The sequence below is a fragment of the Podarcis melisellensis genome (genome assembly GCF_964234715.1).
Source record: "Podarcis melisellensis genome assembly, contig: HAP1_SCAFFOLD_419, whole genome shotgun sequence".
Classification (NCBI taxonomy): Eukaryota; Metazoa; Chordata; class Lepidosauria; order Squamata; family Lacertidae; genus Podarcis; species Podarcis melisellensis.
The window spans coordinates 1-11,454 of record NW_028112804.1 but is presented as its reverse complement, the minus strand read 5'-3'; the positions used below and the strand labels follow the sequence as shown (position 1 = coordinate 11,454).

The window sequence follows — 11,454 nt, the reverse complement described above, 5'->3', positions numbered from 1 at the left end:
CTATGCCTTAGGTGTGTGTGGGGAGACCTTGGCTGCCGTTGGCATCAGCCAGTCAGAAATCCATCCGGGAGCCCATGGCGCTGCCACCCAGGCCATGTGGCAGCAGCATCCTCTGTGCTCCTGAAGGGCACAGGTTAGGTTACCCAAAAACCTGTGTAGTCACCCCCCCAACCAGGCTTCAAGACTTTCAAATAACTTTCTCTGAGGATTCAGTAGCTAACAAAGCATTAGCTAGCATTAGCTTTGCTGTAACAAAAAAGGCTGAGAAAACAATGCTTTTTGTTTCCCAGGCCTTCAGTGGCCTTGCCAGCAGCACATCCAGCTTGTCTTACCAATTGCAACTTTCTTCCGGGAACAGCGCCAGGAGAGCCAGAGAGAGAAACAATTTTTTTTCATCATGAATAGAGATTGTTTCTGCCAACATTGTGTGCAAACTCATAAGATTGGGAGCGGGAAATCTGGAAGATGGATATAAACTGCTTGTAAAAATGGTTTCAGGTGTGGTATGCTGTGAATTATCACGCAGGTGCCTTCTGCTACCCCGATGGCAGAATAAAGCTCTTTCTCTGAATTAACCCCTCGGTGTCTGTATTGGCTCCTTCCTCCTTCCCCCTGCCCCGCACAATGCTCTTCCTACCCTTGAAAAAGGCCTAGAAAGGCTACACTCCCAAACTCCAACAACTTGTTGCCTTCACCATTAAAAAACAGAGCAGTACAATTTCTATTAAGGTAACTTACACTAAGTTCTGCCACCTCCCATGGAAGTTTTAGCTTAAAAATATTTAATCCCAACAATTTTATAAAAGAGACCTGTAAGAACGGAAACAGAAATCTGGGTACAATTTTTCTTTTTTGGCACTTTCCCCCTCCCTCTTACCACTGCAAATTACAAATACACATTCTTCTTTTTTCCTGCAATTTTTTTTTTTTGGGGGGGGGGAGGAAAAAGTAAATTACTAAATAGCCCCTACGCCTTACTCTTGACAACTGCAGAGACGCACAAACCAGGTTTCTAAACTAAAACAGACGTTTAAAAAACATTGCCATGGTTACAATTTCACCATTTTTACAAAGATGCCAATGCCAAGAGGGGCATCAGCTGCCCCTCCAGTTACCCATTAATAACAGGGATGGTTTGAAAGGGGGACAGGCTGGATGGAGGCAGGAAGGGGCGGCAAAAGGGGCAGAGTTTCTCTGCAGTCCAAATAGTGCTCTTCCCATCTTCATGTTCCTATGGAAAGGCTGCAGGTTTGAGTTTGCTTTCTTTGCACAATCGTTCAGGAGCAAAGACAGTCCACACTGCAGGGCCTTCCGGTGTGAAAGCAGGCAGGGAGTTGGTGGGAAGGGGAATCGGGTGCATTTGTCCCATGCCCCCAAGGCAAATGGTGTTTTGCAGACCACTCCTTTCTCCTGATCTAGCTCATCTAAAGCAGTTGTTCCAGGTGGCTTTTTCAAAAAAAAGGCCCAACAGTGCAAAATCCTGATGATTCAGAATTCCAATGTTTCTCACGCACAAACATGATGTATTGAACAGGAACCTTGTGTGAATGATGGGGCTTTTGCTATACCCTGCTTTGGGAACTGAAGATGGGGGACCAAACAGTTGCCAGTATGGTCACCTGCCTGCTTCCTGTCATATTCCAGACAAAAAAGACTGGATGCAACATTTCCCTCCTCCATGTTCAGAAGCCACTAATCCAATACACACCCACACACCATTCCTTCACATGCCTTTCAGGGAGCCAAAGATCCACCGTTTTCTTATGTTGTTGGCTCCAATGTGTGTAGCAGAAACACTACAACATGAACCAAAGAGCCTGGAACTGCCATTTTTGCCCTGAGGTACAGTAAAAGTTGGCAGACAGCAGACTTAAGCAGCAGCCACAGAATTCTTTGAAGGCAGGTAAGACCAGCTGGGAGTAATTCACCAATCTGCTGTCCAGCTTCCAGAGACATTTTTCTCTGCCTTCCCTAGCCAAACCATCCCCTTGCTTGCCATTTTACACTGGTTTATATCCATGATTCAAGACAAAAATGGGACGAGATTTGAACACATGATTTTCGTCATTTTGTCACTGTTGCTCTTCAGGTAGTCACCAGTGGCTTTCCAAGCTCCTCTACAAGTTGGCCCCACTTTCTCTTCCAGCAGCTCAAACAGAGGAAAACACAGCACCAAGTTTGGGGGGCGGGGGGAGGAGCACAGTGGCTGCCATGAGAAGAGATCCCTCTGCCCACTGGACCTGGCATTGCCCAGCTCACTCAGGGACCAGAAGCAGCTTCCTTTTTAAGCGACAGTAAGGAAAACCCCAACTCACAATACACAACGAATGCACCACAGTGTTATTTTTTTATGCAGCCATACAGGAGGTTGCCTTGGTGAGCAGGGATTAGCTCCAGAGCCTGCAAATCTTGAGTGCAGCACCCAACCGTGACACTACCGGGAACATAACTGGAGAAGACTTCAAGATGGATAGGAAGGTGGCAAAAGGAGAAGGAGCAATATGGTCAAGCTCTCAGCCAAACTCCACTGGACATTTATCACTTGAGGAGGTTCTGGGAGAAGAAATCAAGGCTGTGTCTGGAGAGTTCCATGAGGTCAGCTTTATATGGATACTTCATATTCTCGTGTTTCCTGGGGAAAGAAAACAGACTCTGGTCAACGGCTGCCTTTGCTCCAAAAAGGGTGCCAGCTATGTCTTTTCAGCAGGGGGAAATTGCTTAAAGCTTCAGACACCTGGTCAGAACTATTTTATTTCAGGGGGCCTCTGCACTCTGAATACTTCTCAGGGTTTTTTGTTTTGTTTTTTAAAAACCAATGTTTTGTTGTTGTTGAGATTTTACATTCTTGAGGTTTTAAATTCATGTTAACTTTTAAAAGTTTGGGGCAGGAGGAAGGAGTCACACAGCTTCACTCTCCATAAAAGGCAACCCCTTTAGGGTATGGCAGCTCCTTCATTGGTTGGCCTGCTCTGATGTCACAGTACATTCACAGACATGCTAAGCACTGAGAGAAAACTGCCTGCCATCTTTGACAGAATGCTGGCAATCAGGATGAGGGATGGGGACTCCTCACTGAAGGCCGAAAGAGCCTTCAGGAAGATGGTTGTGGACTGCTGCTGCTGCCACTAGTAGGACCACAGACTGGAAGCATGCAGTGAGGCTGGATGTCATGCCTTGTTCTCAGACTACCAACCGCAAGTCTCTTGAGCAAATAAACCCAAGCTGTAGCCTTGGAAAGGGCAGCTCATTTCATCCAGTGACTCTGCTTACCATGTGGCCTCTATGGAGTGCCAGAAACTACTGTGATGGCACATGGGGCAAGACAAGGGAGCATCATTGTGGTTCTTCGAGGCAGTTGAATGAGGGCAACATTCAGGACTGTCCTGAGACATTTTACTGCCTCTGTCTGCCTCACAATTGCCTCCACAGGGACTTGTGTGTTCCACGTGGAGCCAAATCAAGATGCTGCTTTCAATCCAGGAATCCGTCAACTCACCCCTGTCTCATAAATTGGGTTGTCAAACTCTGTCTCCACTGTGATCTGGCTATATGGGTGAGAGTACATGAGGGGCAGGCGCAGGCTGGAGTAGTAGCGGCACCTGTGAGTTGGGGAGAGAGAGAGACACCAGAGAGAAGAGTCAAGAGAGCAGAGTCCAAAGGGATCCACTGAGCAACACTTTCCAAGCCCTTCCAGCAGCACTCATGGTGGGTGCTTTTGAGGGAGATGATGCATTGATGGCCCAGGACTTTGGGATCATTGGAAGGGGGCTGAACGCCAGCTGCCCCAGGGCCCCTCCTCCCACTCCATTAGTTTGCCACAGATTGACATGTACCTCCCAGAGCACAGTGCCACAAAAACAGAGCAAGGGTGCTGAGGAAAGGTCCCTGAGAAGCCAAGAGCTACAGGTGGGCTGGCAGAAGCAGCCAAGCTGGCTCAGAAGCTGAGCCCTCCCTCCAAACGCCCCAAACACCTCCTGAACCAGAGAGGGCACCTGCCACCACCCTGCCTTCCTACCTGGTGATGTAGACGTATGCTCCCCCCAGCAGCAAAGAGACCACAAGCACTGGGATGAAGATGGCCAGCGCCATGTTCCCCCCTTCCAAGGACGTTTCTGCGGCAGCTTCAGCTACTGAAGAGAGAAGTGCCGGGGTGAGATCCTGGACAGGTAAGCACCCCATGGGATTCTCTCTTACAGGGCACCCAAGACTGACACCCCAAAGCACCTAATGGAAGCTGCAGACTGGAGATTAGTCTTGAAATGGATTTCCCTCCAAGGGCACTGCTAGGTGCTTAAGAGGCTTTGAACAGGCACAGGAAACAAATGGGTGTCCATGTTCAGTGCAAAGTGTCCTTTGGTCCTCCCACACAAGCCCTCTGGGAGCAGCCTCATCCCAGGGGGGAATGCAAGCAAGTTGAGGGGAAAGGCTGCCTCCCAACTCTGCCCTTCTAGGACTGGGCAAAGGGCAGCTGCCAAATAGGCACCTGAGCGAGTGTGAGAGTTTCTGCAGCTCCACCCACCCTGGTCTTTCATGGCTTAGGAAGATGGATGGCTAACACTCAAGACAGATCTTCAGATATCAGAAGACAATCTTTCCCACAATTAGCTCACGCTGAGGAAACACTGACTGTCTGTTAAAGCAACAGAGCTTTCCCCTGCAGAGAAGAGCCCAGCTCTCTTGCCCTCCATTTAGCCAGAGCAAAGTAGGTCTGCACTCCAAGCCAGTTCCTGAATCCACGAGCTCAAGGATACAGTTCTGTCAGGCAGGAAGACGGAGAAAACCCTGGTGGTAATTTCCAAGAGCAAAGATCTTTTTTGCCTGCCCACACGGGTTGCTTGCCATCTCCCTGACTCCTGCTTACTGGGCCGTGGCTGGGAGAATGTCAGCTGTCACCCATCCCAATGTAGGCAGGCTGTGAAGGACTGGGATCTTGTACGCATATTACATGGAATGCATATTTTCTGTGTTTGTTCATTGGGAATTAAATAGTTACTTGGGAAACCTAGCAATTGCCCTGGGTCTGGAATCCACAACTGCTATCCACGGCAGGATATAAGGCATGGATATCTCAGAGGAGAGGCAAATTGAAAGCTCCCCAATTCCTTGCTCCTGGGGCCTCTGCGGGGAGCATTTGATGGACAAGGAGATGCTATAAGAACAGGTGTCTGGCCAGGAGGCCAATGACTGGAGGACAGCAAAGGAGCTTGTGGAAGATTCTGTCTCTAGAACAGTGTTTCCCAACCTTGGGCCTCCAGATGTTTTTGGCCTACAACTCCCATCATCCCTAGCTAGCAAGACCAGTGGTCAGGGATGATGGGAATTGTAGTTCAAAAACAGCTGGAGGCACAAGGTTGGGAAACACTGCTCTAGAACACGTGAAGAGCCTGCTGGATCAGGCCAGTGGCCCATCTAGTCCAGTACCCTGTTCTTACAGTGGCCCGCCAGAAGGCTCCAAGCACAAGAGCGCTCTCCCCACCTGTTGAGGCAGAGCACAGTCACTGCGGCTGGTAGCCATCGAGAGCCATCTATAGGGAAGTGGGAATCTTTGGGGAATGGGCTTAGAGAAGGAGCAGAGGACTGCATTTAATCTTTGCTCTCTTGCTCTGTTGGGGAATTTGCTGATTTCCTGTAATTTTTTCTTTGGAATATCTTTTTCTTAAAAGATCTTACTTTTTTTTTTTGCATCTTAATAAACTTTTTGTTTCCTAATGGATTTGCCAATAAAGCAAACATGACAGAAACTCCAAAGGAAAACTAATCTGGGTCCTGTTGACTCTGGAACTCGGGGAGCCCATGAAAATATTCTGCTCACCTTCTAAGGCATGCTCAAAGCTGTCTTGATTCACTGAAAGAGAAAGGCAGGTAGGTTAGCTTGGGGCTGCTGGATCCAGAGGCTGCCCCAGAGAAGATGAGGGAAAGGAGGCAGGCAGGCAAGCAAGCAAGCAAGCAAGCAAGCAAGCAAGCAAGCAAGCAAGCAAGCGGCTGCATCCTGGCCCCTCTCTCTTTCCAGGGGACAGTACCTTTGCAGACAGGGAGTGGCCCACTCCAGCGGGAGGGCTGCCCCAGAATACACTTGATGGTGACCTCTCCGATGAGCTCAAAACCCTCATAGCACATGAATGTCAAGGACTCCCCGGGCAGGTAAAGGCGCTTGTAGAGGATCTGGTATCCGTTTTCTGGTAGGCCTGGGTTCTCACAGGCGAGGGATTCTTCAGCTAGGAGGAAACACACAGAGGAGGAAGTCTTTGAACATTCTTTCCCCCTCCAAATCTGGTCTGCATGAAGCTTCTTTGGTTCAGGGTGCATGGATTTATTTCTTGCACTTAGCTCCCACCTGTGAGGCAGGTTAGGCTGGGAGGGGCAATGGCTGGCCCAAGGCTCACGGCCAAATCCGGGATTTGAACTCTGGTCTCCCAGGTCCTCATGCCACACTGCATGAGACAGAGAGTGTTTTTCCCCAGCGGGTCAAGCAAGACTGGCTCCACATAAGCAGTGCTGCTCTGCCTCTCCTGCCCCACAAATGTGTTAGAAGCATTGCCTTGCAACCTTCCCTGTGAAGAACGAGGGTTTTCTCACAGCAAAGGCCACAAATTAACCTGTGGGCTTGGAGCACCTTTTGGCAGCTGTTTGCAGGTGTGAGCCAAGTGCTTCTCCACCTGTCTTTTGGAGGGCTCATCCAACCACTTGCTGGCAACAAATATTGATTTGATGCTATAATTTGGCTCATTTCCTGGCATATCCAGGGAAAAAAGATTTCTGGCACCATATTTGCAGACCACTATCTTCAAATATATGAAGGGCTGTCACACAGAAGACGGAGCAAGCTTGAGGGTAGGGCCTAAAATCAATGGATTCAAATGACAAAAATGGAATTTTTTACGCAGAGGTCATATGGCCATCTGTCAGGGAAGCTTTAGCTGAGATTCCTGCATTGCTGGGGGTTGGACTAGGTGACCCCCAGTCACCTCAAACTCTTCAATTCTACGATTCTAGATGATATGGAAGAGCCCTCTCCATCCGAGGCCTTGAAGGGAGCTCCTGCTGGTTAAAAGAGATCTTTTTGAGCCCAAATCTATCAAGGACCTGGACCTGTTGAAGGCAGCTTCATATATTGTATTTATATTCAAATGCCAACCCACAGGGGTTGCAGTCCTCACAACTCAACCGTGGCTTCCCGTTTCCAGGAAGTGTGTGAGTTTTGCATTCAGAGGGGTAAAGAGCCCAACCTACAAACACAGTGGGGCAGCCTTGAGGTCCAGATGGGTGTCCCCGTCTCGCGGCTGTAACAGGTCAGGAGAGAACTTCCTTCAAGAACGAAGCCCGGATTGCAGGTGTACTGGATTGTGGTCCCGACCAAGAGCACGGGGTCAGAAATCAAACGGGCTGAGTGCTCCACCTCCCCAGGGTCTGTGCAGTACATAACTAGAGGAGAGAAAGGAACAGAGTTAGATGAGAACTGGGGGCATCCATGGCAAGAGTTGATCTCTCTAGCTTGCAGTATTGTAGGATGTGGAGGATTTCCGGTTTGAAATGCTTCTAGTCCTCATGAAAGCTTTGAAATCTGATGCCTTTTCACCCTTCAGTTTGAAAGGTTTCAATATAATTATAATAATAATAATTTATTTATACCCCACCCATCTGGTTGGGCTTCCCCAGCCACTCTGGGCGGCTTTCAACAAAATATTAAAATACAGTAATTCATCAAACATTAAAAACTTCCCTTAATAGGGACGTTTGCCTTCAGATGTGTTCTAAAAGTCTGGTAGTTGTTATTCTCTTCGACATCTGGTGGGAGGGCGTTCCACAGGGCAGGTGCCACTACCGAGAAGGCCCTCTGCCTGGTTCTTTGTAACGTCACTTCTTGCAAGGAGGAAACTGCCAGAAAGTCCTCGGCACTGGACCTCAGTGTAGAACGGTGGGGTAGGAGATGCTCCTTCAGGTATACTGGACCGAGGCCGTTTAGGGCTTTAAAGGTCAGCACCAACACTTTGAATTGTGTTTGGAAATGCACTGGGAGCCAATGTAGGTCTTTCAAGACCGGTGTTATGTGGTCTTGGCGGCCACTCCCAGTCACCAGTCTAGCTGCTGCATTCTGGATTAGTTGTAGTTTCCGGGTCACCTTCAAAGGTAGTCCCACATAGAGCACACTGCAGTAGTCCATAACCAGAGCATGCACCACTCTGGCAAGACAGTCCGCGGGCAGGTAGGGTCTCAGCTTGCGTACCAGATGGAGCTGGTAGACAGCTGCTCTGGACACAGAATTGACCTGTGCCTCCATGGACAGCTGTGAGCCCAAAATGATTTCCAGGCTGCACACCTGGTCCTTCAGGGGCACAGTTACCCCATTCAGGACCAGGGAGTCCTCCACACCTGCCCGCCTCCTGTCCCCCAAAACAGTACTTCTGTTTTGTGAGGATTCAACCTCAATCTGTTAGCCGCCATCCATCCTCCAACCACCTCCAGACACTCACACAGGACCTTCACCGCCTTCACTGGTTCTGATTTGAAAGAGAGATAGAGCTGGGTATCATCCGCATATTGATGGACACCCAGCCCAACCCCCCTGATGATCTCTCCCAGCAGCTTCATATAGATGTTAAAAAGCATGGGGGAGAGGATGGAACCCTGAGGCACCCCACAAGTGAGAGCCCAGGGGTCTGAACACTCATCCCCCACCACCACTTTCTGAACACGGCCCAGGAGGAAGGAGCGGAACCACTATAGGACAGTGCTCCCAGCTCCTCTAGACGGTCTAGAAGGATGTTATGGTCAATGGTATCAAAGGCCGCTGAGAGATCCAGCAGAACTAGGAAACAGCTCTCACCTTTGTCCCTAGCCTGCCGGAGATCATCGACCAGCACGACCAAGGCAGTTTCAGTCCCATGATGAGGCCTGAATCCCAACTGGAAGGGATCCAAATGGTCCGCTTCTTCCAGGCGTGCCTCATTTAATGTACTGGGATGTGTAAGAATTGCCATTTATCTGTAGAGCTGTATTTTCAGGTTTTTATTGGTTGGGTTGCTATGCTTGGTTTCAGACAGTGTTTTTGTATGTTTTTCTGGGGGTCACTTTTTGAGGAAAGCAGATCAGAATGACAATAATAACACTCGTAGCAGAAACCACAGCTGGCTGAGCTGGGGCTTCTAGCTGCCAAATGGCAAGGCATCTTTGTTCAGCTCAACCCCTTCTTGCACCTGCACAGCAATCCAAAGCGGGTCCTGGGAATCCCCAGCAAAGGCTGCTCAAGGCAGTCACATTTTATGCACATTGAACTGGTGTGATCTCAGCTACATGGGGCTGAAGACCAGCTGCTTGAAATGGCACAAGTTGAATTCAAGCAGGGCGGAGAGCTCAAGACAAGACTGTTGGAGTTCCCGTGAGAGCTCCTGTGAAGATCACTAGGCTTCTGGACCTGGTGTGCTAAGAGGCCCTTGATAGTTATTTACTGCACCCCACATTTTCTCTCCAAGGAGTTCCAGGTGGCATACACAGTTCTCCCCACTCCTCATTTAATCCTCACAGCAACCCTGCAAGGTAGGCTAGGCTGAGAGGCAGGGACCAGCACCCAAGGTCAACCAGCGAGTTCCATATGGCTGAGTGGGGATTCAAACCCTAGCCTCCCAGGTCCTATTCTGACATGCTGGCCTTGACCTCCAAGCAAGGCAGAGGCCTTAAAAGCTCCCTTTGTGCTGGTTCCTCTTGAGTTACCTGCTGCAAAAAGAGCTTTTAAGCTCTCCCCCGACTTGCTGGGCAGCTCCAAAGGACTTGGGCACACCTCTGTGTAAGATGAGATCGTACTGTGTAAACTGGGGGAGCCCCCTCAGTTCTGCTCTGCAAGGTGCAAGGCTCTCTCTTACATGGCAGATGCAGGGAGGGTTCCTCAAACCACGAGGAAAGACGTGTTAAGAGTCAGGAGTAGGGCAGACGCGGAGTCAGCACAGGTCATGCGACCCTTGCCTACATTGCGAAGCCCATACTTTTCTCACAGAAGGGCGGGTCACTGCTCCAGCTGAGGTCCCACTGGCAGGTGAGGGTGTCACTCCCGACAATGTCGTAGCCTGGGTCACACTGGTAGGTGATCTTGGCCTCACGAACAAGTTCTGTGTGAGATGTGGTCTTCCAGCCGTTCTGGATTTCAGGCAAGTCTGAACAGGAGTCATTCCGTGACACTTCTGTACCCAGAAAGAGAACTTGCAGTTAAGAAGCAGCTGGGTACACAGCTGGACCCTGCTCCTCAAGCACCTCAAATACCCTCTTGGCAGCTATTTGACAGCTGCAGGAAACATCAAGTTCTAGAGAAGCTGGAGGTGGAACTCTCAAAATCTGGGCTGCATCAACCTGGGCTTCTCTAACAGAACATTTTGCTTCCTTTAAGGAGCTTGTGCACACAGCTTGGATGGCACCGTCTCCAGAAGAGCTGCCCCGGTGATGGGATGCGCCCTGCTTAGAGCATTCTGTGACATCACAGAGAGCTTGCAGCAGGGATGCCAACTTGAATAAAATATGGGGGGGGGGCAAGTAGGCCCCACCCCACATAATCCATCACAAGATGCAGCACACACCCACACACCACTTGAATGGCAATGCCCATCAACTCTGGCAGCCTCTGGCCCCCTTAAATATTTTAGGGGCCCCCCAAAGGGACATTGGCTCTTAGGAGTTGGCTCCTGTGGCTTGCAACACGCTCCCTGGTGAGAGGGAGGGGCAAAGTCAGAGGAGGAAGAAATCAGCGCTGTTGCTGATGGAAAGGGCTCTATGCTGCCAAGGCCTTGAGAAGTGGGAAATGCAGATGGGGTGGGGGTGGGGGAAGCAGGCTGACAAAAGCCCATGGGACCAGCCAGGGGAACTCTGGGTCTCAGTTTGCATAGGGCCAGAGAGCCTGTGAGGACCATCAAGATGCAGCTGACCTCTGCTCACAGTGGCTGGGGAAGATGCAGGTCAGAGCCCAGAAACAGTCTAGGCAGCCACAGCAGATTCCATGCCCCTGACTGAGTTGGGAGGAGTTCCAGACAGTGAGAGTTCAAAGTCAAGGATTTGGTTGCAGGTCCCTAAATCAGCACTGTGGGTGGCCAGGCAGGATCCCAAGGGCCATGGATCAAGTTTGCGCCACCACCCTTTGCGTTTTTGCTCTGGCCTGCCTGCCTATCTCTATCTATCATCTCTATCTATCTATCTATCTATCTATCTATCTATCTATCTATCTATCTATCTATCATCTATCTATCTATCATCTATCTATCTATCTATCTATCTATCTATCTATCTATCTATCTATCTATCATCTATCTATCTATCATCTATCTATCTATCATCTATCTATCTATCTATCTATCTATCTATCTATCTATCTATCTATCTATCATCTATCTATCATCTCCCTCTCTCTCTCTCTCTCTCTCTCTCTCTCTCTATCATCTATCTATCTATCTATCTATCTATCTATCTATCTATCTA

At 49.4% G+C, this 11,454-nt stretch overlaps 1 protein-coding gene across 2 annotated transcripts; it reads right to left on the bottom strand.

Moving 5' to 3' along the window:
• Positions 1 to 765: 765 nt before the first annotated feature.
• On the bottom strand, positions 766 to 10,760 carry LOC309362483 (seizure 6-like protein). Of its 2 annotated transcripts, none has more exons than XM_081931836.1 (7): positions 9,978 to 10,760; positions 7,231 to 7,422; positions 6,021 to 6,215; positions 5,813 to 5,845; positions 4,016 to 4,127; positions 3,497 to 3,599; positions 766 to 2,632 (listed from the first exon to the last, which is right to left on the bottom strand). In XM_081931836.1, the coding sequence occupies exons 2-7, from the start codon at positions 7,418 to 7,420 to the stop codon at positions 2,603 to 2,605; spliced, it is 663 nt and encodes a 220-aa protein (XP_081787962.1). In that variant the 5' UTR covers positions 7,421 to 7,422; positions 9,978 to 10,760; the 3' UTR covers positions 766 to 2,602. The 2 variants fall into 2 exon arrangements, with proteins under 2 accessions (XP_081787962.1, XP_081787961.1); XM_081931835.1 differs by having other exon boundaries at positions 4,016 to 4,130; positions 9,978 to 10,602.
• Positions 10,761 to 11,454: the final 694 nt, after the last annotated feature.

Bases quoted from the DNA above. Each gene is read 5' to 3' on its own strand.
- LOC309362483 (XM_081931835.1), bottom strand. From the start codon at position 7,420: ATGTACTGCACAGACCCTGGGGAGGTGGAGCACTCAGCCCGTTTGATT. The intron at 6,216-7,230 runs GTAGGTTGGGCT...GTTTCCTCCTAG, and splicing joins AAGGCTGCCCCACTGTGTTT to CTGAAGAATCCCTCGCCTGT. The intron at 4,131-5,812 runs GTGAGCAGAATA...TTCTCTCTTCAG, and splicing joins CTTTGAGCATGCCTTAGAAG to TAGCTGAAGCTGCCGCAGAA.